At 37.5% G+C, this 25,930-nt stretch overlaps 1 protein-coding gene across 1 annotated transcript in view; it reads left to right on the top strand.

Moving 5' to 3' along the window:
- The window catches only part of LOC119057296 (teneurin-1-like), a 392,900-nt gene that overhangs the window by 275,738 nt on the left and 91,232 nt on the right, over positions 1-25,930 (top strand). The window contains exon 5 of the mRNA XM_053662321.1: positions 4,629-4,862. Coding sequence (XP_053518296.1) covers positions 4,646-4,862 — 217 coding nt within the window. The 5' untranslated portion in view covers positions 4,629-4,645. The remainder of the gene's footprint in view (positions 1-4,628; positions 4,863-25,930) is intronic.

Below are 25,930 nucleotides of genomic sequence, written 5' to 3'. Positions count from 1 at the left end.
AAGAAGTTGTGGTTGAAGTCAGGGAACAAGGAAGGATTATTTTTTTTCTTTGGTTTTTATCAGTTTTGTGGTTTTAAGGAGATTGTTTCCAAGGACAGTCAGTAACCTTGAATAGGTCTGACATTCCCTGGCTGAAGAATAGGTGTGAATAGCTGTAATTTGACCTTCAACAATGATTTGAAACAACTATAGGAATCTCTCTCTCTCTTCCTCTCTCTCTTTCTCTCATTGCAAAGAAATACTGAGGAAAAGAGAATTTTTAGATTTTCATACATAAAATATAAGGGTGACTTGAACATGATAAATCATAAATACCAAAACTCACCATTAGTCATTGGAAGTGAGATGTTTTTCATTTTTAAATTTAGGTTGTTAGTTTTGAGTAGAGTTTAGATAAGTGTAAACTCATCACCAACAGATACTTAAGAGTGAGTGTTATTTTGGCTATGCCTCTGCCATGTTAATTCCAGTCAGAATGAACCAAAGACTTGATTGCAAAGCCTGGTGACAGATGGGAAGTATACTTTAGAAAATAAAATGATATCTTTTTCTCTGTGTATTTTAACAGAAAGTATTTTAAGTTATTTTTAAGTATAAGGTCCTGGATTTGTATTTTTGTCTTATCTATGTCCTTATGTGGAAAATAGCTCTCCACTCTTACCTGATAAACTTTCATTTTTAATGAACAAAGAATTCTGTATATGTGTTAGCTGAAATGAAGTTAGATGAATTTTATTGATGAAAGGGTGAAAATACAATCTTCAGCTACAAAGATGCATCTCTGATGTCTGCTATTGGTACAATTCTCACTCTGCACTGTTTGTAGCAAAATCAAGGCCTATAATCCAGGAAAAGATTCATTACTCTTTAGTTCCCCCATCTGGTTGAATAAATCAAATAACATACAGCATATTAACAGGAGAAAATCAAAATTTTAATAATTGTGCATGGGGAGTTTACAGAAGCATGAAAATTCCAAAGACAGTAAGGCAACATTGGGTACAATGTAAGATATTTTTGGACAAAAGAGAAAAAGGGGGATGGGGTGTTGAATTTCAGAAGTTCCTGTGGGTGATTTACAGATAGAGGAGAAGTGAAACACATAGCAGAGGAAAAATTTTTGCTTGGGAACTAAGAAACAATGGGACTGGAAAGCATTATGCTGAGTGAAATAAGCCAAGTGTTGAAAGACAAATACCATATGATCTCACCTTTAACAGGAAGCTAAACAACAAAACAAACAAGCAAGCAGAATAAAAACAAAGACACTGAAATAGAGAACAAGGGGACAGTGACCAGAGGGGAGAGGGAAGGGAATTTAAGGGGAAGGATTTGGAGGAACAAGTATGAAGGACACAGGGACAAGAACTAAGAGAGGTGAAAATGGGAGGGAGGTGGGGAGCACGGGGCGGGGTGGGCTGGGATGGGAGAAAAAAAAATCTGTACTTGAAAAATAACTAAATAAAATTTAAAAAAAGAAACAATGGGACAGAATGGGTGGGGTATCTAGCCTGCCAGACTTGGAGTGTAAGTTAAGGCTCCCTTCCTAAAGCAAGATTTTCTGTCTGAATCTCTGTTTAAGAAAAAGAAGGTAAAAAACTGTTCCTGAGCTCGTTAGGCTTTAACTGATTTTAGTTCAAATTAATCTGTATGTCAAAGTGGTACATTTCAGGGACACTTGCTTTGGACCCTCACATAACTGTGTACCCTCTGACCAACATGCAATGAGAAGCTAAGAATAAAGCAACTAAAACTGCTCTTATAAGATAGATGCTGAATGGGATTTGAAGTGATCGTGGTGATGTTAGGAACAACTAAGTTAATCAAGTACAGTCCTTTCCCAATGTCTTCATTGTTAGTCCTCAAACACTACTTTGTCTTTTTTTATGAGAGTCATTGCATTCTGCTTTGTAGTAGAATTGGTTATCACTTGCATTAAGCTGTGAGCTTCTTGGGCAGAGAATGTGGCCTATTCATTTCCTCATTCTCTCTGGCCCCTGTTGTGAGTGCTTGGTGGATTTTATTTAGTTGATTCAGCAAGTGTTATTCAAATGACTACTGTATGCTAAATATTTTGCTTATTCTAGGGCTATACTGATGAATTGAACAGATCAAAGTACCTACCAGCATAGAGCTTACATTTTAGTGGGAGAGACAGATGGCAGACAATCAACAAATAACCCAAATGTAATAGTATCATCTGTTGATAACTACTATGAGAGACAGGAAAAGAAGGTGAGAAATGACATTTTTTGTGGTGTACAATGGGAGGTTGCAAAGGATCTGAGGTGGGAACGTACCTGTTCTTTTCAGAAACAGCAAGAAGGCTAGTGCATGTAGAGTACACGAGACAGGGAAATTACCAGGGCATGTGTTTGGAGAGGCTAGGTTAGGTTAGGTTGAGGTGGACCTTCTAGGTGTTTGTAAGGATTTTGGCTTTTATTTGGAAGGAAGCATGAGGATATGGCTTAGATTTTAAAAGCTTCATTTTGGCTATAGTTTGGGGAATGTGCTATAAGGGAGTGATAGTGATGGCATAAGCAGCGGACCAATTAGAAGGCTATTGCATTAATTCATGGGGGAGGTGATGGCCTGAACCAGTATGGTAGTAGAGAAGTGGAGAAGTGTCATCAGATTCTGGATATATTTCAAAGGCTGCACTGATGGGCTTTCCTGATGGAGTGCATGTGAAATGTGAAAGAGGAATCCAGGATAACTTTATGTTCTGTGACGTGGACAAACAGAAGAGTGGAGTTGCCATTTTCCAAGGTAGAGAAGACTGTGAGAGGAACAAGTTCAGGAGTGGGTGGGAATCGGGAGCTCAGTTTTAAACATACTAAGTGTAAGATGCCTTTTACATATGTAAGCGGAGATACTGAGTTGGACAGTCAAGTCTGTGGCTCAGGGGCGAGACCAATGTTCATTCCTGGTATAAGGGTTTAGACAATATGTAGAGTCACGAGTTACCATGAGATTAGATTGTTGTTGAATCATCAGTATATATTTATTTATAATATGTAATCTGATTTGTTTCTCTAAGTATACTCATCTTTGACATTATTTTCAAACCACAGTAAGTTTCTCTGTAGACCATTTATAGAGTCTATAGGTTCAGAAATTAAATAGTTTCTACTATGTATGTGCGTAGAGTAGTGCTAAGTGCCATAGGGGGCACAAAGAAGTATGAGACTCAAATTCTGCCTTCGAGGACCTTAACAGTAGGTTAGGGAAATAAGACTGACTTGCAAAACTTTGTTGGTGCTGCAAAGCATTATGTACCATTGAATGCATATCATATTTGTCCATCCATATGCTTTATTGAGTGCTTTTGCATGTATGTGTCTGTTACACATGCAATGGGAAATTGGAAAGGTAAGGTACTCTACATAGTTAAGAAGCCACCATCTAGATGTCCGTAGATTTGAAAAAGACACATGGTAAAAAGCTGAAAATATTATTTTATTTCAGTATAAAATAAAATAATAAAGTTGTTTGTTTTCCAACTAGTTTTTTTTAATCATTGTTCAAGTATAGTTTTCTGTCTTTTACTCCCATCCCAGCCACCCCGCCCCTCTGTAGTTTTTTTTTTTTTTAACATCATATGAAAGGACCAAGTTGCAGAATTGCAGCAGTGGATGAAAGTCATGATCAAATAATGTAAAGAGTGAACATAAGCACGTTTTTCCTGGGGCTTTAAACTTCTCAGGTGACTTTGACACCTCAGATGGCATTTGTTCTTCTTGACCCCTCTCAGGTCTGAATAAGGCAGATGATGCCTCGCTGGTCCTCAGAGCCTCAGTGGCTCCTAGCCCAGCATTCTGTGGAGAATGGGGTTCTTTCAGTGATTTATCATGAAGTTTCCAATTTTTATTTCTAGACCTGATTTAGATCCTGCTGTTCCTCCACCAGTGTACTCACCCAGAAATGTTGTTTACATTCTTTCGATACTATGAAGAACAAGAATTTACCACCACTCAGCTCATTAAATATGCTCTGCAAGCCCGAGGCTCAAAAGCCACAATATGAACACAAAGAGCTCAGTGCCCCTCAAGGACACTATTTCATGAGATTCTCTCACTCAGAATCCTTCCCTTCCTCAGAGCCTCTGTCTTAAATGCAGTATTAAACCAGAGGCAAAAAGGTGCATTTTTCAGAATGTAGTTCCCTTACTGGCTTTCATTTCAAATGTGGGGTGTGCTGGGTTAATATTTGTACTCCTGGCCACTTTCAAATCTTGTAATGGTTTTTAATCAAACTACAGGCTTTAAAAACACATAGGTAGCATACAACAGCATTGTCCTTTATTTGCCTTCCAAAACAAGTATTTTTCAGGTCTGTCTGTCTTTTACCTTGAGTATTTCTGATACTGCAACCTCCAGCTTAATCCTAAATTCTTGACAATGTATGCATGTAACTCAGAGTGAGTGTTATTATTGCCTCCGGCTAGCTTCATGTCATCTAGTTTGTCTTTTGCTCCACTCCTTTGATAGTGTGATCAGGACCAATTGTGAATCTGCCAGATACATTTCCTCACAAAAGGACAAACCTAAGACAGCTTATGTTTTTCCCTCCCTCTTTCAGGGCTGCTAACATTAAAGGAGTTCCTCTTGCTTTCTTTCATGAAACAGAGCTTGCTTAATCAGAGATGGAGCAAACAGACTGCAAACCCTACCAGCCTCTGTCTAAAGTCAAGCATGAAATGGATCTAGCCTATACCAGTTCTTCCGATGAGAGTGAAGATGGAAGAAAACCGAGACAGTCATACAACTCCAGAGAAACTCTGCATGAGTATAACCAAGAGCTGAGGATGAATTACAATAGCCAGAGCAGAAAGAGGAAAGAAGTAGAGAAATCTACTCAAGGTATGTTATTTGGGGGGGGGTATTTTTGTAACCAATATTATTTTTCATTGGGGAATGTCTGTATGCATAAACTTATATTTCAAAAACAAATTTGCTGTCGTTAAGTGGTTAATAATCCACACTGTTTACAGATGTTTAGTGAATCTTTGTCATATGCCAGCCCAGCTGAGGTTGTAGGTCACATGTGCTTTTTACAGATTATGCAGGAATTTAGATACAACAATCCTCTTATCGGAGCATTCAAAATTTGTCTAATCCTACAAATAGCCATTTACAGACTGAAGGATAAATAATTCATAGTAAGATGAAAAGTAAATAGATAAGTGCTTTTGCAGCCATTGCCTATATGGGATGAAATTCTCAAATATTTGGCTTCTCACAGAGCTTTAGAAAGGTTAGTGGACACCACCAAACAGGTGCCCAGAAAGCCTTTTCACAGAGCAGCAAAGCCCCCTGCAGCATAGTGTTAAGGGAAAGTAAGAATTAGTTGGAACATTTCCTGCCATAGCCATCCTGTGAAGCATATCCTTTGGACAGCCTTGTTTTGTCAGTTATGGATTGACAGAAAAGTTTCTAACACATAGAAACAGGTGGATAGAAATACAGTTTTCTTATTTCTTTTCAATTGAAATACAAGCAATATTTGACACTATTTTAACTACATAGAAAAAGGATACTGACATTGTTACATGTGACCTTTTTTTAAAGAATAAGTCAATGCTGAGATTTTAAAAAAACGAAGAGATTTGCTTATCTAGATCTGTTGGTCTCAAAGTATGTAGCTTGAGCTGGTAGCAGCAGCATCACCCACAATCTTAATTCTCAGGTACTACCAGAGACATGTAAAATGTAGTTATTACAAATGAAAACTACTATAGTCTAATGAATATTTGAATTTCATAATAGAGAAACTTTAAATTGAGTTAAAAATTTAAGGTAGTCATGCTAACATTGAAATATACATTAAATGTTTATTATATTAACTACATTGCACATTTTTAGTTCTTAGCATAATTGGTAAAAGTTTTATATCTATTTTTTCAAGTAATTCATTTTAATTTTCCCTATTGATTTGGTTAAAGACTGTAGATTTGACACAAAATAATTTTATTATTCTGCCTACCTGGAGATTGGGAAATGTTTTCCTATGGGAATTTTTTGGCTCTATTATGCTTTAAGAAATGTTTCTTTGTAAGTTTGTCTGTAAAGAATGTGGACTTAACAGTTGCAAGTTGTAGCTTCAAGGTTTGGAGTATAGTGAGTGACGTAACATGTTTTGACTTGAAATAAGAATACACTTCTATGCCCTGGCCAGTGTGCCTCATTTGGTTGCACTGATGTCACATAACCAAAAGGTTGTGGGCTCGATTCCTGGTCAGGGCACATGGCTAGGTTATGGGTTCAAATATGTATTATCTCAGTCCAGGCTCATATGGGAGACAGCCAGTCGATGCTTCTCTCTCACACCTGTGTTTCTCTCTGGCCCTTCCTCTCTCTAAAAGCAATGGAAAAATGTCCTCAGGTGAGGATTTAAAAAAATCGAATACACATCTAGTGACAGTTCTAAAAACAGAAGCAATTTTGTACTGAGTCAGTGTAAAGAGCTAGCCAGCTTCAGATTTTGTTTCTGTGCATTATGATCAAAATGAATTTATGGATGACAGATGTTTATCTTCTATGATGCCATCCTAATGTTCTTTCAAATAACCTATTACTCAATGGGCTCTTTCTTACCACTTGCTATGTGTCAGGCCTTGAGTCAGATATGGATGGGGATGACTATGATATTTTCCGCTTGAAACTCATGGTGGAGAAAATAGATGTCAAAGAAATCATTGCAATTAAATGTAGCAAGTAATTCTGTACATTAATAAAGTACTGTGGAAGAACATGAGAATTGGGGTCCAGGGAAATTTAGTATTTGATCTAGGTCTCAAAATGTGAAGAAGAGTTTACTAGGAGAAGGGCATTTTAGTAGGGCAAATTAGCAGGTGCAAAACCATAAAGTTGTAAGAAGTCCTGGAAAAGTGAAAATTTCAGTATGGCTAGAGTAAGGTACAGTGGAGCCAAATCATGAAAAGCCTTGCATGCCCATTTTAGGGGTTCCTTTTTTCCCCCTTTAAGATTTAAAGAAGAAATCTTTTAAGTGATAGGGAATTTCATGATGAATTGTAATTTTTAGGATGAGAACTGTAGAAAAGAATGTTAGATGTATAAACAGTGGTGTAGAAAGTTGATTGCAGTTGGGGAAAATTTGATAAAGGGAGACAATTTGTGAAGCTACTGAATCAACCCAGGCTAAGAACAGTGCTAAAAGTTTGAACTCTGGCTATGTCAGTGGTGGTAGAGAAACATATTCAAGAGATATTAGTGTGGTGGCATTGATACGACTTGGTAATTGATTACTTGTCATGACTGAAAGAGATAACAGGGTGAAGGACCACTTGAAATTTCAAGTTTGGGATACTGGGAGAATGGAGATTCATTTACCAAGACAGGGAACATGGGGGAAGGGACTTGAAGGGAAGAGAACAAGTTGGTTTCTGGACATGTGAAGTTTAAAATGCTCAGGTGACATCCAAGTGGATTTTCTCATCAGGCAGTTAGAAATGTGTGTCTTCAGGTAAGATGTGTACTGTTGATATACGTAGATTCGAGTTCACCAGTGTCTTATAGTAGGAGTTACCCGGGGATTAATGTGATTACCCAGAGAGAATGTGTAGGGTAAGACTAGAAAAAAAGCCACGAACAAAAATCTGAAGCTATCTTCCCTTTATTGGTATAACCACATGTTCAGGTTGTTTACATTTGTAGCTAGCCCTGTCCTTCAGTGTACTCACATATAAACTGAAGTATAAAGATCCAGAAGGTGAAAGTCTGGAAACTTGGAATCTTATCTGCCAGTGACTTGCTGATTTTTATGGAGACCTAAGAAGGAAAATATGTACCTCTTTGGGAGAGAAGTGAATTATCCTACATTAGGCAAAACTTTGGGCCCAGTGATCATCTCTTTTGTGAGGTCTGGAATCTTCTTTGTTGTTTTCTTCATCACCATGTATTTACTACCTATAGGTAGAAGAAAATATTCTTAATTTTCACAAATCTATGTCAGTGGTAGCATCTTGAATCAGTCTAGCTAGAGTTGAGGTTAATTCACTTTTTTAAAAAGATTTTATTTATTTTTTGAGAGAGGAGAAGGGAGGGAGAAAGAGAGGGCAAGAAACATCAATGTGTGGTTGCCTCTTGGGCTTTCCCTACTGGGGACCTGGCCTGCAACACAGGAATGTACCCTGATTGGGAATCGAACCAGTGACCCTTTGGTTCTCAGGCGGGCACTCAACTCACTGAGCCACACCAGCCAGGGTTAATTCATTATTTTTAATGAACAAAATTATGAGAATATAATTGAATTTTAAGTCAGGAAGGGAGAAAGTAAGCATGTTGATGGGGCACCTACTACAGTGCCAGACACTGTGCTACATGTAGCCTTTCAGTCTTACTAGTTGTGCAGCTTGCAGCAAGTTACTGAAGGTCTCTGGGCCTCTATCTCATCTGCAAAATTGACTTCACCTTCATCGTCAGCAGCAGCAGTAGCAGCATAATGACACTAAGAAAAATAAAAGTAATAATAATAGTGAATCTTGGATAATATCTGCTCTGTTCCAAGACTCTGTTAGGTGCTTTATATTTGTTCTTCATAAACACCTTATGAGGTATGGAATATTATTCCCAGCTCACAGATGAGGTGACAAGATTGGAGAGAAAGAACTTGCCAGAGACTCTGCAGCTAAGAAAGTGGTGAGAGTTGGGACTGGAAATCAAGTCAATGACTTCAAAGTTCCCATTGTTCACTGTGTTACACTGCCTCCCATACCTACATCATGAGGGTGTGATAAGGCTCCATTTTAATCTTAAGTGTGACAGTGTTTAGAAACTCAGTAAATGTTAGCTTCCCTTCTCCAACACCCTTGCCAGCCTCTTGACATTCCAGTGACCAAGGGTTTACAAGAAAGTTTAGAAAGCTTTTCCTTTCTGATTATCTTCAGGAAAGTGCAGACAGACGATAGCCTGTGTAATGTATAATGAAGTATTCCTGAGTCTGGTTGTTAGTTTCTAATTCACAGCTTATTTAGGGGAGATAATTAATAAGAGGAAATACTTGCTTGATTCCATCTGAAAATATCTTCATATTCTTATCTTTATTTGCCAAGAATGAGGCACCTCCCCCCTCCTGATGTACAGCTATAATGCTGGATTTTAAAACTGATTTTCTTATTTTCCAAAAGCTTTCAAATTAAGGGATGGACACTAATCTAATATTATTCACAATTCTTTACTAACAGGATGAATGAGCCCTAGGCAAGCTTATTTTATACAATTTTTGGCAGGTGTCTAATAGCAGGGCTGGATTTCCTGGAGGCACACAGTCTATAGCAATTGTTCCCAGGCAGCCTCGCCTCCAAGGGAGGCATCATTTAACTAAGAGATTAGTATAAAACAAATGAAAATATAAATATCTGTATATATAAACCAAGGATAGTAATTTTGATTATGAGAATTGCCCTATAATTTTTATAACACATAAGATTGCTTTTGAACACAGCTATTTTACTGAAACTTAATTATGAATAAATAGTCACCCCTGCATAAAAAGGATGTATGGTGAGGACTTATTACAAGTCCCAAAAGATCACAGACTCCCGACATGCTATGGCTGATACAAACATTTTGTTTTTTCCATCTTAAACTGCTCTTTTGTGCTTCTATTTCTTCTACTATGGGTTTTGGTTGGTTGGTTGGTTGGTTGTTTTTCTATATCACAAGGAAGCGTAAATCTCTCATTATCGCCATCTGGTGGAAGAAATTTAAAATTGCCTATTTGTATTGACAATTGGATGGAAAGCTCATCTGTCCTACATCCATCCAACCATCCATCCATCCATCCATCCATCCATCCATCCTTCCATCCATCCATTTTTTTCATTCACTCCTTTATGCATCAAACATTCATTTAGTGCCCTGGCTGGTGTAGCTCAGTAGATTGATCACGGGCCTGCAAACCAGAGGATCGTGGTTCGATTCCTAGTCAGGGCACATGCCTAGTTGCAGTCCAGTTCCCAGCAGGGGACGCACAAGAGGCAACCATACATTGATGTTTCTCTCCCTCTCTCCTTCCTTTCCCCTCTAAAGCTAAATAAATAACATCTTAAAAAAACAAAAAATTCATTTACTGTCAATTATGTTTGAGATACTTTGCTAGGTGGATGAAGTTCATCCTGAAACAAATTGACACACATGACTATTATTGCCCCAGGCTTCATCCCACAGCTGCACAAATAGCATTATCACTTGTAAGTTTGAGAAGACAGAAGCTCAAATGTGAAAAGTACATTTCTTAATTCTTATTTTAAGCACTTAGTAGTAGTATAAACTATTGTTTGCTTATATCTAAATAGTTCCTACAAAAATCTTGAAAACAGAACGCTTAATCTCAAGGTCTGTATTTGTGTGATAAAGGTCAGAGATGGCAGGTGTAATGTAATATTGCAAGGCTTTTAAAATGAATATTTCAAGTGCATTTGATCATATGTAGTGAATTTTCTGCTGTGAGCATGTTTATACTTCTAGTTGTCACAAGTTTCTAGCATAAAAATCCATATGAAAGAAAGAAAGAACTTAGACTGTAAGAGAAAGCTGTTATTTCACACCAATTGCAATTGGCTCATGTCTTTCGGCCAGTATCATTTGTTCAGGGGAACTTATATTGCATCTAAACGTGGGACAGAATGTCTGTGGTACTTGTGCCACTGTTCCCTTTACCTGTCACATCCTAGACATCCCGAATCAAATCATGGGGCTTGCTCTTGTTGAGCCAAATTCAGCCTCACATCCTCATCAACATTGCATTTCATGCAAGCATCACCAATCAATTAGAGTTGGTAAGACAGATGGCATCTACTTCCTATCTGTGGCCTGCTTCTCTTTGCCAAGTTCTGCATTAAAATCTGAAGATATATAGATGAATAGGAAGCACTTGTTGCCCTCAAAGAATTCAGAGTACAGTTGGGAAGGCAGATATAAACCAGCAACAGTGATGCAATATAATTGATGTTATAACAGTGATATTTATAAGGTACTGTAGGAGTCTAGAAGCGAGAACCATGTGCTCTCCTTGGGGAATGGTAACAATGGTTCTAAGAGAAATACTTAACATTTATTATGCACAGGCACTGAATAAGAATAAGTCACTTTATATGGATAATGCTATTTAATCTTTCTAATAATATTATGAGGTTGGGATCATTATTTTCCCTATTTTACAGATGAATAAAGTGAGGCACAGAGATACTAAGTCACTTGCCCAATATTACAGAGGTATTAAAGAATAGGAGCAGAATTGGAACCTAGGCAGCCTGACTTCAGAGCATACTGCCAGAACTATATTCAGAGATACACAGCTGTGAATTCAGATCTTGAGTTCAAGAAAAATGGTGTAACTATGTGTGTGTGTAGATGGACTCTTCTATAGATGCTTCCTGCACCATGTAGCAGAAGAGGTCATCCAACGACAATATGTATAGGTAGAAATAAAGAGAGCCAAATATGATAACCTGAGAAATATCAGAGTGTAAAATAGTGGGTAAAAGAAAAGAGGTGGTCTTGAGATGGCAGAGAAGAATTGAAATGAAAGGGTATCAGATAAGCCAAGGGAGGGGACTTTCCAGCTGGAAGTTGTGAGTAATATTGTCAAACACTTCAGAATCAACGTGTAGAATGAAATTGACAAAAGGCACTAAAATAGGCAGTTTAGAAAGTCATTGCTGACTTTATACTGGATATTCCCCACTTAGCTGGACATTAAAATTGCCTGGGGCATTCTTAGCCATGGCCAGGTAGCTCGGTTGATTAGAGTGTCATCCGGATGCCAGTTCCATCCCCGTCAGGGCACACACAAGAATCAACCAATGAGTGCATCAATAAGTGGAACAACAAATTGATGTTTCTCTCTCTTTTTCTGTCTCTCTGTCTGTCTGTCTGTCTCTCTCTCAAGTCAATCAATAAGAATTAAAAAACTACCCGATGTGTTTTACAAATCCCAGTGCCAAGATTGGTCCTCAAACCAACTAAAGTGTTATTTCCAAGGGTAGGCCCCAGCCGTTTTTAAGATCTCCTCAGGGTATTCCAGTGTGCATCAAAGATGGAGAGTCACTGCCTTAGAGAAAGATGCCAAATCATAAGGATTTGAAAAATAAATGCAAGTGAATATAACAACTGGAATAAGGCTCTGTTGTTGAATGTTTCATCTCCGGTGGAAGGGAAGGCTTTGAAAAGGTTCAGTGCTTCCTCTAAGACAGAAAGTAAGTTCCTAAACAGAATGGCAAGAGTTCAAGTTCATGTCTTGTTGATCTCAATTTTCTTGGACAAAGAAGAGACAAGGTTAGCTTCTGGGAGTGTGGACTGAGTCAAGAGATTCAGATGAGTAATGAGAGAGGTTTTTGACCGGGCCAGGATGGAGTGGTACATACATGGATCTGGAGCTCAGGTGAGGTGGAACTGATGATGGAGGTGTGGGAATATTAGTGATAGTAAGTGGGATTGACCACTATGTGTCAAGTACTTTGCTGGGTGGCCCCACACAAGAGTTTTTATGTAGTCTTTATCGTAACTTGATGTGGAGATAGTCATCATGACCCTATTTTATAGAGTTACACAGCTCATGTAAATAGCAGAGCTGAAATATAAGTCCATGACTCTCTGACTAATGTCTGTATTCTCTCCCCTACATGATTAGGTGCAGCTCTAGTGGATAATGGCCTCACTGTGTGAGAAGCTTTAAGTATTCATTCTCATCTGGAAAATGTGGTTTTCAATCATAATTAAGTGCCAAACTAAAGTAGGAAATTCTGTACTTTGGGGATGCCCCTCTATAACAGATTTAATGGAGATAGGATTATGTACTTTGTGTGTTAAAGTTTATTCTTCTAATGTAAAAGGGACTCCAGGCTCTCGTCTGTAATGTTACCAATGATCAGTCGAAAACACACATCAGATCACGCCATTCTTCTGAAAATCTTTCAATGTCTGCAAATGCTCAGAGAAATGGTTCTTCACAGTGGGGTGCAAAGAAGGGGACACTACATGATTCTTTGAGAATCAGATCAAAGCTCTGAATCTTTTTTTCCCGGAAAAATGCACATATGCACAATATTTGTCATACACTTCAAGGGGCTTGGGAAGCCCTTGAAGTCCTGCATCCATAGACCATGGGTTAAGTTTCTTTACTAAGGGCATTTCATCTTGTCTTAGTAATGCTCCTTAGATCTCCCAAGATTTATCACTAAAGCGAAAAGCTGTTGTGGGTGGGAGGCCGCCAAGTAGTAAACCCAGCCACTGCATTTCAACTTGCTGTGGCGTGTGTCACCTTGATTTACTACTACCATCATCAACTAGGAGATTTTCCACGCAGTGCTACATCCACAGATGGTCTGGATTTTGTTTCTAACAAGGGAGGCAATATTTCTTTATATAGACATTTATATAACACACCCCTACATACAAATGATATTTTGAAGTGATGCAGATGTGTGCATAAGTTAGGAGCCTGGTTTGGGAGAAGAGAAGGGAGCCAGATAGGAGGCAAAATGGAAGAAGGGGATTTACTGTGATTTAGTACAGAAGTTACACCTTCGAGCATCCTTTTGAATGTCATCATTTCTGTAAAACTTCCCTTCTCACCCTGTTCAGTTAGCCATAGTCAGTCACAATGTGTCACTTGTTAGATACCAATACATTATCCATCCGTAGGATTCACTTAGCAGGGCCAAATTTCAATGGAAATAATTTAGGAAATCAATTGTTAAAACTAACTTTGTGAAACAACACACAGTTACTAGTATTTGTAGACACATTACGGAAGTGTGGTTTTACCTCTCATCATCCCTCTGTCTTGTTGATGGATATTCTTAATCCAGGAATAGCTAGGTCACTTTCTCAGCTCTGTTACTGTGCTGCTTCTGAGGCTGTGTGACCTTCTGCTCATAGTCTGAAAATATCTCTTGCCTCTGCAACTCATTCCATTTCTACTGTCTATCCCTGAGCCCACTTTGCTTAATAGTGTGTTTAACCCTTTAATGCTTCTTCCTAAATCTTGATTAAAACCTGCAGCATAGTATAGGGAACAATTCTAGTGTTCTGATCCTAAATAACTGTTCCCTCAGTGTAGATGTGTATTTTCCTTTGAGCATCTACATAACTGCAGAATAAAAAGACTGGCTCCCTGACTAAGTGTCACAGAGATGGCTGTGCCCAGGGAAACAAAGCCACTGTTCTCTACTCAGTACATAATTTGGCTCCTCTCTTTGAATTGCTTCAGCTACAGGGCAGGATCAAAGGAGGTATATATAGGCCTGGGTTTTGGAAGACTAGGGGAAAAAAAGCTTTTATTCTTTTCCTTTTAACTCTTTAGGACCCATTTATTATAAGGTTAACACAAAGGCCAGGCATGGCTAAGTCAGATCATTTGAATGGCAAACAGCAGATAACATGGCTGAAGCAGAGAAACTATTGAAGATTGATGAAACAGGGAGCTTGGTAACATATGAGAGGAAGCATCTGTTAAACGTAAAAAGTTTAGTTGAGGGGGCATGGATGTGGTTCAATAGATAACAGAGGAGCTCTGCGGCATATTGAAGTATTTTAGTTCCTAGAGGTGATTGAGACTACATCCATATTGCATGTTGATTCTCTTTTATTACAAAGATTTGAACAAGACTCAGAATTGGAATTTCAAAAGGTAGCTTCATGTGAGCAGTCAAAGGCAGTTTTAAATATCTGTAAAGGCATGACTGTGAGGTATTGCCAGCCTGTCTTGTCAGGAAATCGTCCTGTCAGGAAACTGTTATTCTGCCTTTTTGGTCATCTGTGATGCAGAACTAGCACCATATACAAATAAGTTCTATTTATTTTCAGCACTCTTCTTTCTCATTATAATTCTGCAAGAGTCTAGAGGTGACAGAAGATAAATCTTGAATCCCCTGGAACCTTGGAAATATTCTCATTTGAAGCCTTTACACCAAAAGCTGAGGATTCTGCTGTCTTGTCAGTGTAAACGGAGCCATATGCAGTGCTAGTTTGGTGCCAATCATTCCTGTAACACATGAAGTATTTAATTTTATTACTCTTGGGTCTTTAACTATTTGAGCAGATGACCTCTAATGTCTTTTATGTCATGTAAGAAAGCAGTTAGAAAGGAGCTCAAAGGCAAAAAATTAATAAGTACATGCCCAAATCTTTTATAGAATTTAAAGGTTTGAGTTAAGTTTAATTTCTCTATCTTCAACTAAGACATTTACAAGGCTTTACTAGTAAAGTCCAATTATGTCCTCTCATTAATGGTTCAAGTCTAGCGTTTGAAGAACACTTTAAAAACTTATCACATTCACATCAGGCTGGATGCTAACATGTTTCAAATTAATCAGTAAATATGCCCAAAAATCACTTTTGCAAATTGGAAGCCTTGGGAACCTCCTTCCCTTTAACCTTCTCGGGTGGTTCCTCCCACCTTCCAACCTACCTCAAACAGGACTCCTCTGAAGCCACTGTTTCTCCATCAGCCATCGCCCTGGAGCCTAGTCCTCACTACCCCATTTCCACAAACCTCAGTTTCCACTGCAACGCTGAAACTGTTACTCTTATATTAAAAACCAACAAACATCAATTAAAAAAATAAAATAACTCTGTAGTACTCCATCCAACTAGAGTACTTTACTGACCTTCCAGGCACAGTCCCTTATTTCTTTAAATTTTTTGTGCCTGATATATTTTTTGCTGTTGATTCTCGGTGTTGGTAGAGCTCTGGGTTCATTTGTGCCAGCTTTGATTTGTGACTGAACCATTGGTATAAACCTCCGTTCCCCTCTTCAGTTGGTCTCCTCACCCTGTGAGTCTCTATTTGGATGCTGCCTGCCCTGGAAAGCCTTTTTTTGACCCTGTGCAGTCTTGACTGGATTCCCGTCATATGTGTTCTTACAGCACCCTGTACATGCTCCTGCTATACTACCAGCCACCCTTAGTTGTAACTGACTGTTAACTTTTTTGTTTCTCTAACCAAACTGTAAACTTCTTGAGGGCAGGGACTTTTTTACTCTTAAAACTCTATCCCAAAATAAGTGCTCAGAAATATTGTTTCTACAAAGGAGTTCCCATCAGACTGTCAGCGGATTTCTCAAAAGAGACCTTACAGGCAAGAAGGGGCTGGAAAGAGGTATTCCAAGTCATGAAATCCAAAGACCTACAACCAAGATTGCTCTATCCAGCAAAGCTTTCATTTAGAATAGAAGGACAGATAAAGTGCTTCTCAGATAAGGTCAAATTCAAAGCCCTTATATGAAATGTTAAAGGGACTTATCTAAGAAAAAGAAGATAAAAAAGATGAACAGTGAAAGGACAGCTAACTCACAGTTATTAACAACTACATCTAAAACAAAAGCAAACTAAGAGGACAGCTAGATCAGGAGCAGAACCATAGAAATGAAGATCACATGGAGGGTTAGCAACAGGGGAGTGGGAGGAGGAGGGGGAGAAGGTACAGAGAATAAGTAGCATAGATGGTAGGTAGAAAATAGATAGGGGGGAGGGCAAGAATAGTAGGGGAAATATAGAATCTAAAGAACTTGAGACACATGGTCATAAACTAAAGGGGGGAATGGTGGGAGAGGGGGTGTACAGGGTGGAGGGGAATGAAGGGGGGAAATAGAACAACTGTAATGGCATAATTAATAAAATATATTTAAAAAAGAAAAGATATTATCTTTTAATGAGATGACTTTTACAAGGTTTTGTGTTTTCTTATGTGAGGTGAAGATGCTATTTCTTCACTGTGGTGCAGAGGATTGACTGAGATTGTATACATAAATCATTCTGAAAACTGCTGGGACACCAATATTATTCTTAATTGTCAAGTCCTTTCACAGTGCCTTCAACTCAGAGCATGCCAGTTACAGCCATTTTCAGAGAGTGATTTCCTGCCCATCCTTAGGATCTAGGAAATTGTGTCACTGGAATTATCATGAAAATGAATGAAGTGAAACTTAATTCATGGGAATAATGGAGCATCCCATGTCCACAGCCAATCTGATTTCACTGAAAAGTGTGAGTTTCTATGCACTTGCTCTATGCTTAACTATATGGATGAGCACTAGTGGAAATGGGCTTAACAAACTTTTTAGTCTTGTCGTAGTGACTGTAATTGTAATACCTTAAGTTAAACTGTTATAGAACACCAGAGAATGTTTTTCAGTTCAAATCTTCTTGAGAATGTCCCTCCTGAAAGTGACATGATTAAAACCAGATAATAAAAGTTTTAAATCCTGAAAGAGTATTGATGACAATCAAATTCCTAACACCCATCATTTTCAGTATTGTAGTCATGCACATTAAATGATTGTATTAGAAAAGTCATACTATTCTATAATCTCCTAAAGGCAGACTGGCTTTTGTTATACTGTAGGTCTTCTAAAACTCTCTCCAGAGTAGTTTTCAACATTAGAACGTGTATTCCCAGTAACTGACTAATGGCATTGACCTCAAGGATGTGATTTTAGTGACCCTTCAACAACACATGAGCCTTACTCTTTTGGAGTCTTCATCATCCTTCTATTGCCTTCATGCTGCAAACCCATTTGAAAGGCTTTATGATTCCATCTCACTTCAGTTACCATCATTGCACACCTATGTGTGCACACCACATAATGTCTGTTATGTTGGGAATACTCAAGAACTGGTAAAAAAAAAAGCTGACCAAATTAATCTGAGCACTTTCCTTTATTGGTAGTGTATAGGAGGCACATACTATTGATGTTGTACTTTGAAAAAGTGGAAATATTGCTCTTCAGTTTATTATCCTGATGACCTTCCTAACTAAACATCCACTGGATATTTTACAATTTAGTCTACTCAGAGTGAGAATGGGAGAGTTTCTAATCTTCCAGGGGATTTTTTTTCCTTCCTTGAAAGGTTATGATAACTAGATTTGGTAGCTCATAAAAGCCCAAATCAATATTGCCATTGACTTAATCCACATAAGAGGCTTAACTTCATAGGTGACTTCTGAACAACTGAAACAAAACTAAAATCAGTCTCTGGTGAGTCCCCAAATTAAAATAAAGTTGAAAGGTGGTGCAGAGAAATGCTTCTAGACTAACAAACACAGCAGGGTGGGACCTTGGAAACAATTATATTTCAGCAAATAAATCCTCTTGCTTTACATTTTGAAGAATAAGAGCCAATATTTATTATAGGTCAGATACTGTGCTCAGCATGATCCCTTTTAACCTTTAAAACAACCCTATGACAATTAGACACACTTATAATCCCCAGTTCACAGGTGATAAAATTGAGATTTAGAGAAGGAGGTTAATTTTCCTGAGACAACACATTTACTAAGTGGCCCAGTTGAGACTTTTTCTTGGCTGCTAGACACTAAGTCATGCTTTTAACCTATATAAAATTATGTATATATGTATAAAATATCATTCATCAGATAGAGTAGTTGAAGTTCAAATGGTCCTTAAATGGAAGATGGTAGTTCTTACCTACTGTTAGAAATACCTGTGTAGTTCTTCTAAATAGAGGAAAATCCCTGAGCCTTCTGCACTTTAATGCTAGGAATCCACTGAGATTAACATGAGGCCAGGATAATTTGCAAGATGGTTGTACAAGGCTGAAGTGTATGCCCTAGCCATGGGACAGTGTTCTTTTCTTTGTCAGGATAGCTGTCTAGGATGAAGATCAACATCTTGACCTTATTCTTTCTCATATAATGCACTAACTACCCAAATTAACAAGCCAGGGGTAATTTACTCATTGATAACCAATGTATTCTAAGGCCTTCAGTTTAATTGCCTTTCTTCTTGTGTAATTCACACCACCTGATTTTTGTTTTCTCCTTCCTTCTACTTCATTAAAGTGGCCTATCAATATGCAGCTATTGACAGGCATTTTTCAGTGTCTGATTGTTGCATTTTGGTCTTCTTTGTTTCATTCTCTACAGGAAATCCAAAATTTAGGTTGACAATTTTTCTAATGTCTAAGCCTTAGAGTTTCTTTACATTACTAGCAATTGCTCTTGTCAAGAGCATCGAGGCCTCTGCTTTGCTGAGGTCAATGGTCAATTCTGAGTCCTCATGTTGATCTCTCAGCAGCTTTTGACACCAGTGATCACTTCTTATACTTCACTTGATCTTCAAGATATCATATTCTTCTGAGTCCTCTCATATCCCCTTGACCACCCCTTTTGAGCCACACTATGATTCTTTGTTGGATCTCCTTATGTTCCAAACCATAAAACATTTGGAGGACCTGAAGACCCTGCCTGTGGTCCTCTTCTCTTACCTGAAACACTTAATCCCTTGGTCATATGATTTTGTCTCATGATTTGACCATTTATATGCTGAAAAGTATTCACAGCTGTAGCTTGGACCTGTCTCTTCAAATTCAAAGTCATATATCAACCTGGCTATTTTTTTAAATCTGTACTTGGGTAGTTGATAAGTAACTAACTGGTATCAAACACCTCTTGTTCTCTAGCACATATTCTCTCATTCCACCTTCTTATTCCAGCTGTTGCATCACTTACCAACCGCTTGCATTGCATGCTAACAGCACATCTTCTCAGCTGCACCAGGTAGCTCTCATTACATGTCTTTTCTGCTACCTCTATCTGGAATGCCTGTAAGAACCCATTTGACCAATATGAGGCCTGTGCAAACTTGAAAGTGTGACAGAGTTAATACAGCATGGGACAACTCTGGACCTGGAAGAGATAGAAAGCCCGTCATGAAGGCCTCCCTTTTCTGAGTTCAAGCAGACAATCTTTCAGGCATCTTACAAGCTCCTCAGAGGGTCCTCAGAAAAAGTAAGCTTCGGTTGCTAGTAGCTGTGACAGCTAAAAAACTCACCCTTGGATTGACTTTTCTTACTTCTTTATTTCACTTTTACTGGCCCTCCATTCCTGTTTTAGGAATCGCTTCCCAAAACTCACTCCCTGTATACGGTCCCTGTCTCATGCTTTTTGGGAAACCGGACTGAGATATTTTTCAAAACCAGACTGCTGATTCTCATTCCAAAACTTGCTTCTCCTTCGACCTGCTCCATCTCAGATTATAGAAACCCTTCTTTCCAGGTCCTTTTATCAAAAATCTTGATGTAACCCATAACCTCATCCATTTTATCAGCAATCCTTATAATATCTACTCTTACAATATATTGAGAAGCTGATGAATTATTTCTACTTTCTCTGCTGCTACCCTGGTCTAAGTCACCATCACTTCTCATTGAGTTTTGCAGTAGTCTTGTAACCTGACTTTCTGCTTCTGCCCTTGCACTCCTGCAATTCATTTTCAATACAGTAGCCAGAACGACACTTTTAAAACCTAAGGCAGATCATCCCCATTGCCCCCAATCAGAACCTGCATTGGCTCCCTATCTCTATCTCACTCAGAACACAGGAATCTACTTAAGTGCTCTCCCTTTGCATTGTGATCTCATCTCCTACTACTGACTCCTTCTTTTGTCCTGCTAAAACCACAGTGTTTCTCAAACGGTATAGGCATATTTCTGCCCCAGGGCCTTTGCAATTACTATTCTCTCTGCCTGGCATGTCCCTCACTTTGATTATCTACCAGGTTTGGTCTCTCACCTGATATAGATTCTTAGTCAAAATGTAGTATTTTTCAGTGAGCATATTCCCTGACCATATTATTGACACTTACAATCCTCTTCCTACATACTCCTTTTCTGCCTTTTTTACTCAATAATTGTGATTACTTAGGTGACTTAAGTAAAACTTATTGTCCAAACTAGGGCATTTAACATTTTTAATTTTATTTTAATTATTGTTCAAGTAAACTAGGGTATTTTTTAAAGTGAAAGGGTGCACCAGAAATAATCACACTAGGACCACAGGCGTAAATTAGGGTTGTCTGAGACATCATACTTACCCTACCTTCTGACACTACTTTACTTACTTTTATTTATACTTTATATACTGTATTTTGCCATGTGTAATGCATACTTTTCTGGCCCAAATTTTTGAGGGAAAAATACATGGGTAGTACTAATTCCATATCTATATAAATGTTTCTAAGTATTTTATTTATGCTTATACATTAAAAGTGTAACTCTAGAAAGCAATAATGATATACATATGCAAAAAATACCCTGGAATATGATCATTGGTTTTGTTTCTAAATATAAAGAAATAAAATTGAAATTGAAAAACTGAAACAAAAGATTTTTTTCCCTGAAAGTTTGGGCCAAAAACATGGGCACACAGTATAACACAAGAAAATATGATTTTTTAAATTTATACTTTGTATATATACTTTATATATTTCATTTAAACCATATGACACTATTTTAGTTATTTTTATTTGTATTTTATATACTTACTTTTATTTATACCTTATGTGTATACTTTATATGTTATTTAAACCATCTGACACTATTTTACTTATTTTAGTTGTACTTTATATATTTCCTTATAATTACTATATATGTAACGTACTCTAGTCTGTAATACATATTTATTTGTACTTATTGCTGTTTTTCTTTTACTCATTTATTTTCTGCCTCTGTACAAAGATCAACTTCTATGAAAATACAGATTTTTATCTATTTTGTTCTCTGCTGAATTCCAATATTTAGAATAGTGGCTGAAACATATTAGGCATCTGATAAACAGTTATTGAATTAATGCAAATCCACTAGAGTAGTGTCTGGTACCTAAGTAGTTTTCAATGAATATTAGTTCTTGTTATCAATACTTATTATTATTTATCATCAAACAGAGTGATTGATTTCACCCTGACTCAGAATGCTGTTTCGTGGGTGGCTTTATTCTATGTTATTTACTCCTCAGTAATGTTTTTGTGGGCTACCTACATAGAAATACTTGCAACTGTCAAATAATTTTTTATTGAAATGGTCTGCTCACTTCTCTAGTTTTTTTAATCAAGATGTCTAATAGTTGGATGACTTACAGTCCTTTGTGATTTATGACATCTTGATGAATTGTTCTTTGTACACCAGGGCAGATAAAAAAATTAACTGGTAAAAGCTTGAAGTTCCTATTTTAATACATTGGATTAACTTATTTACAGTCCAGCTGTGAATATTTTTTAACAATGCTTAAACTTGTAATTGTAATAACAAGTAGCATATCTCTTGTAGACTTTTTCCACTTTGAGAATGTGGCTAAAAATATCTTAGAAGAGTGATTTTGAGTTCTTTCAGTAGTATTCTAGAAATGCAAATTTAGATAATTATAATGATCAATCATTTACTGGTATGTTAATTTCTTAATGCATTCAATTTATCAGCTGCAGGTTTTTTTCTCTAATTCTAAAGAAGCAACGTGTAATTCTCTTTTTACTGATTAATTGTAGAGAATTATACCTCTGGCAATTGACAAAGGGACTTACATGGCTTGCTTCAATACCATTCAAGACATAGGTAAATAATAAAAGTAAACAATTCATGAGAAGTGGAAACATAATTAACAGCAATCTTAGGAATGTCTCTTCTTGCAAAAATCCTCATATGCAAGCAATGGCATGAGCTTCCAGTTCTCTTTGGATGAGAAGTATTTGTTAGCTAATCAATGTATAATCCCAAGTGCTCCTTAAATGTTAAAAAATTGACATTAGCCAATTAGATAATTTAATTGGATGAACATTTATGGAACATTTACTATTCAAAGATTTTTCCTTTCGTCACAGACACAAATTAAATATAGCAGCAATCTTTGTAAAGCTGATGTTTGGAAGCATAAATGATAGCTTTTTAATTTTGGCTTTGTTTTACTGAGCTCTTATAGTTAAGTTACTGGGTTTTCTCTGCAGTATATCTGTAGCCTTATTATCTTAGGCTGTGTTATAACAGGATTGTGCTTTATTGAGATAGAACGGTTGCATTGAAAGTTCACTTGGTAAGTTCTTTCATTTTAATACTGAATTCCATGCTGAGAAGCTTTGTCTTCTAACCTTTTGTGCACATAGTGTCCCTTATTCCCATTTGCCCCCTTTTGGATTGCCTCTACTATATTGTCTACTAGAAAGATCACATCACTGGGTCAAGACACATGCTTTTAATTTTTCTTCATTCACTCACTGAATGACCTTAGGTCTTCTTTTAACTGCCTTTACTAGTGTATTAATAGTCACCTGGGGTCTTGTGGCACAGTTAATCAAAGTCCTAAAAATAATTCGAAATGTGCGGCCCTCCCTCTGCCTCTAGAGAGAATCTTTGAACCAAAGAAGAAAAGTAAAATGGAAAGGGAGATTTGCTAAGATAATCAACAATATCTCTGTGTGATGATTTCCTTTTTGGCACTGGCCTGTCTGATCCTCCTTAGTCTCCTAAAACTGAAATACTGTACTCATTTCTGACATTCTTTTTTATAATTCCTCATTTGAAGAACAGATCTTAGAAATTGACAAGACTGGCATCTATTTGAAATAAAAATCATAAAACTGGTGATGTTTCTTTATGATGCCTGAGTTGAGGTGCAAGAGTACAGAAATGGCTCCTAATATGTGCCAATCATTCAATATTGGGCTTGATCTGCATGCAGATCTGGCTCAGAAAAAGTGATTGAACTCTAGCAATATCCAAATTGTAACAAGAAGTCAGGCAAGCATTTAATTCTCCTCTAAATTCATTACCATCCCCTTCTTTCCCCACTATGTTTACCCCTCTGTCCAATGTTATTACCAGTATTCAGTGACTTCCTGTGGCCATTAATAGACTTCTACTTATTTAATTACAACCTTATCAAAATAACTGTGAAAAAATCAAAGGTACATTTTTAACCTATTCATAGTGAGCCCAGTGAGTGAAAATGTACACTCTTCCAGGTAGACTTTGTTGTGCTTTAAGTACATTGCTTTATACTGGGAAGGACTTCATAACTTGTGCCGTCTGTTGGCAATGTGGTGGATACACTGCAAGAGTAAAAGAAAGATTGAAAGTTACCAGTCAGAAAGATATTGTGGTGACCGAGCGAAGGAGATGATGAGGGCCTTGACTCACCATTTAATGCCTAAATAAAGAAAAGGAGAAGGAGACATACATCCGAGAGGATTTAGAATTGGCGTGATTTACTGGCTGGTTGGATATGGATGACAAAGGAGAGAAGGGAACAAAAGTTTTCACATTTGATAAGTCAGTGAAGAAGGGTACTTAGCTATCAAGGTAGGGGAGAAAGAAAGGCAGAGTTTTAGATTAAAAAACTGTTCTCTTTTGAAAATGACTTTGCAGGAACTGAAGATTTTTCAGGTAGAAATATCTAGTATGAAGTTAGATATATAAACTTGGGGTAGTGGTGCTAGAAAATGGATTTGAGAGCTGTTGATATATAACTAATACATGAGATTGGATGCAATCACACAGTAAGAGCACAGAAAAAAAGAAAGTAATGCACAAAATCATTCTGCACACCAACATTTAAAGTACTGGCAGGAAGAGGAGCCCAGTAAAAATGATGAGTAGTTAGAGAACTAGGTGAAAAGTCAAGACAAAGTAGTATTACAAAAGTCAAGAAAGAACAAAGAATCTAGAAAGAGGAGATAATGGTATCATATAAGAGGGAAGCTCTAGTAAAAGACTCTGAAATCTTCACCAGACTTTGACCATGAGAATTTTTAATGTGACAGTGGATGCAGGAGGTTTCAGAGGGTTGAGGGTTAAGTGGAAAGGAAAGAATTGGAGACTTTTAAGCATAGGCTTTTAATACCCTTGACTCAGAAGGAATGGAATGGTCAAGGAAAGGAGCAGTAGTATAAGGAGAACACAGGTTCCAGGAAGGAATTTTTGTCTCATTTGTTTTATGGATTAAAAAGAAAAAACAAATTGAATATGTAGGCTGGTCTAACCCTGTACTTCTGACAGTTGCAATGAATAAATATTTCAAGTATATATGAATGAAAGCTTATAGAACAAGGGAAAAGGATCGATGAAGAATGAAAATTTTAAGCAATAGGAAAGAGAGGTAATATCTGATGGAGCAAGGTCCTGGAGAAAGCTTAAAGGGATGAGATTCAGAATATATACGAAAGTTTTAGTCTCTGAAACATGAGAAAAGGAGGGGTAATTGGGATAATTGAAGTAGTTCATGATGTCTCATGACATCTGTTTTCTATGATAAGTAAGAGACATGTCATTTGGCAAGTGAGAGAAGCCCATGAGTAGAGTAGGAAACATCATTAGCAGAGTGAGTAATTAAGAGATAGAACAGACTAGGAACAAATATGCTAAGTGGTATTAGGGTTACAAGGAAGGTTAATATGTAAATTAGGATCTTGGCTGTGAGTGACAAAAAGTTAACTCAAACTAACTTATACCAAAAGGGGATTTATTGATTCTGGGAATTTTAGAAAAAATGTTTTAAATATCCAACTTCAGGGAGGGCAGAGGTATGACTAACATCAGAAACAACTAGAGTTAGTGAATCAGATATGATCAGCACAGACTAGTGGTCTTTATATTTAAGCTTCATTTTCTTTTATGAACATCTTTATCTACAGAATGAGAAATATGACTGGCAAGGGCTCATGAGCTTCTCCTCTTATAGTTCTAGGCACCTTGATGGAGCAGGATTCTATTCTATTAGGAGCCCCAAATCCTAAAATACTAAGCAAGGACTGATTATCCCTGCTTGGTTCAGATGCCTACTCCTGGATGCATCAGTCTTGACCGGGAGTGGGATATCTGAAATGTACCTTGGTTGACAAAGTTTGGGTCAGATGCTCACACAGGAACCAGTCATCAATGACAGTTTATCATTCGGCAAGTAAGTATTGAGTGCTTACAGTGTGCCAGGTCTTGCTCAAGGTGTCGGTAACACAGTGGTGAAACACACACACATGGTCCCTACTTTGGGAAGCTGATACTCAAGTAAAGGGAGATTGGTAATATATAAAGAAGATATGTCTGCCTTGATAGATATATTCTCTAAAGAAAGTAAAACAGGTTTACAATAGAGAGTAACTAGTGGTGGGGTCTACTTCTGA

This window comes from Artibeus jamaicensis, unplaced genomic scaffold, assembly GCF_021234435.1.
Source record: "Artibeus jamaicensis isolate MK-2021 breed Jamaican fruit bat unplaced genomic scaffold, CSHL_Jam_final contig_240, whole genome shotgun sequence".
Classification (NCBI taxonomy): Eukaryota; Metazoa; Chordata; class Mammalia; order Chiroptera; family Phyllostomidae; genus Artibeus; species Artibeus jamaicensis.
This window is presented reverse-complemented; position numbering and strand designations above follow the sequence as displayed.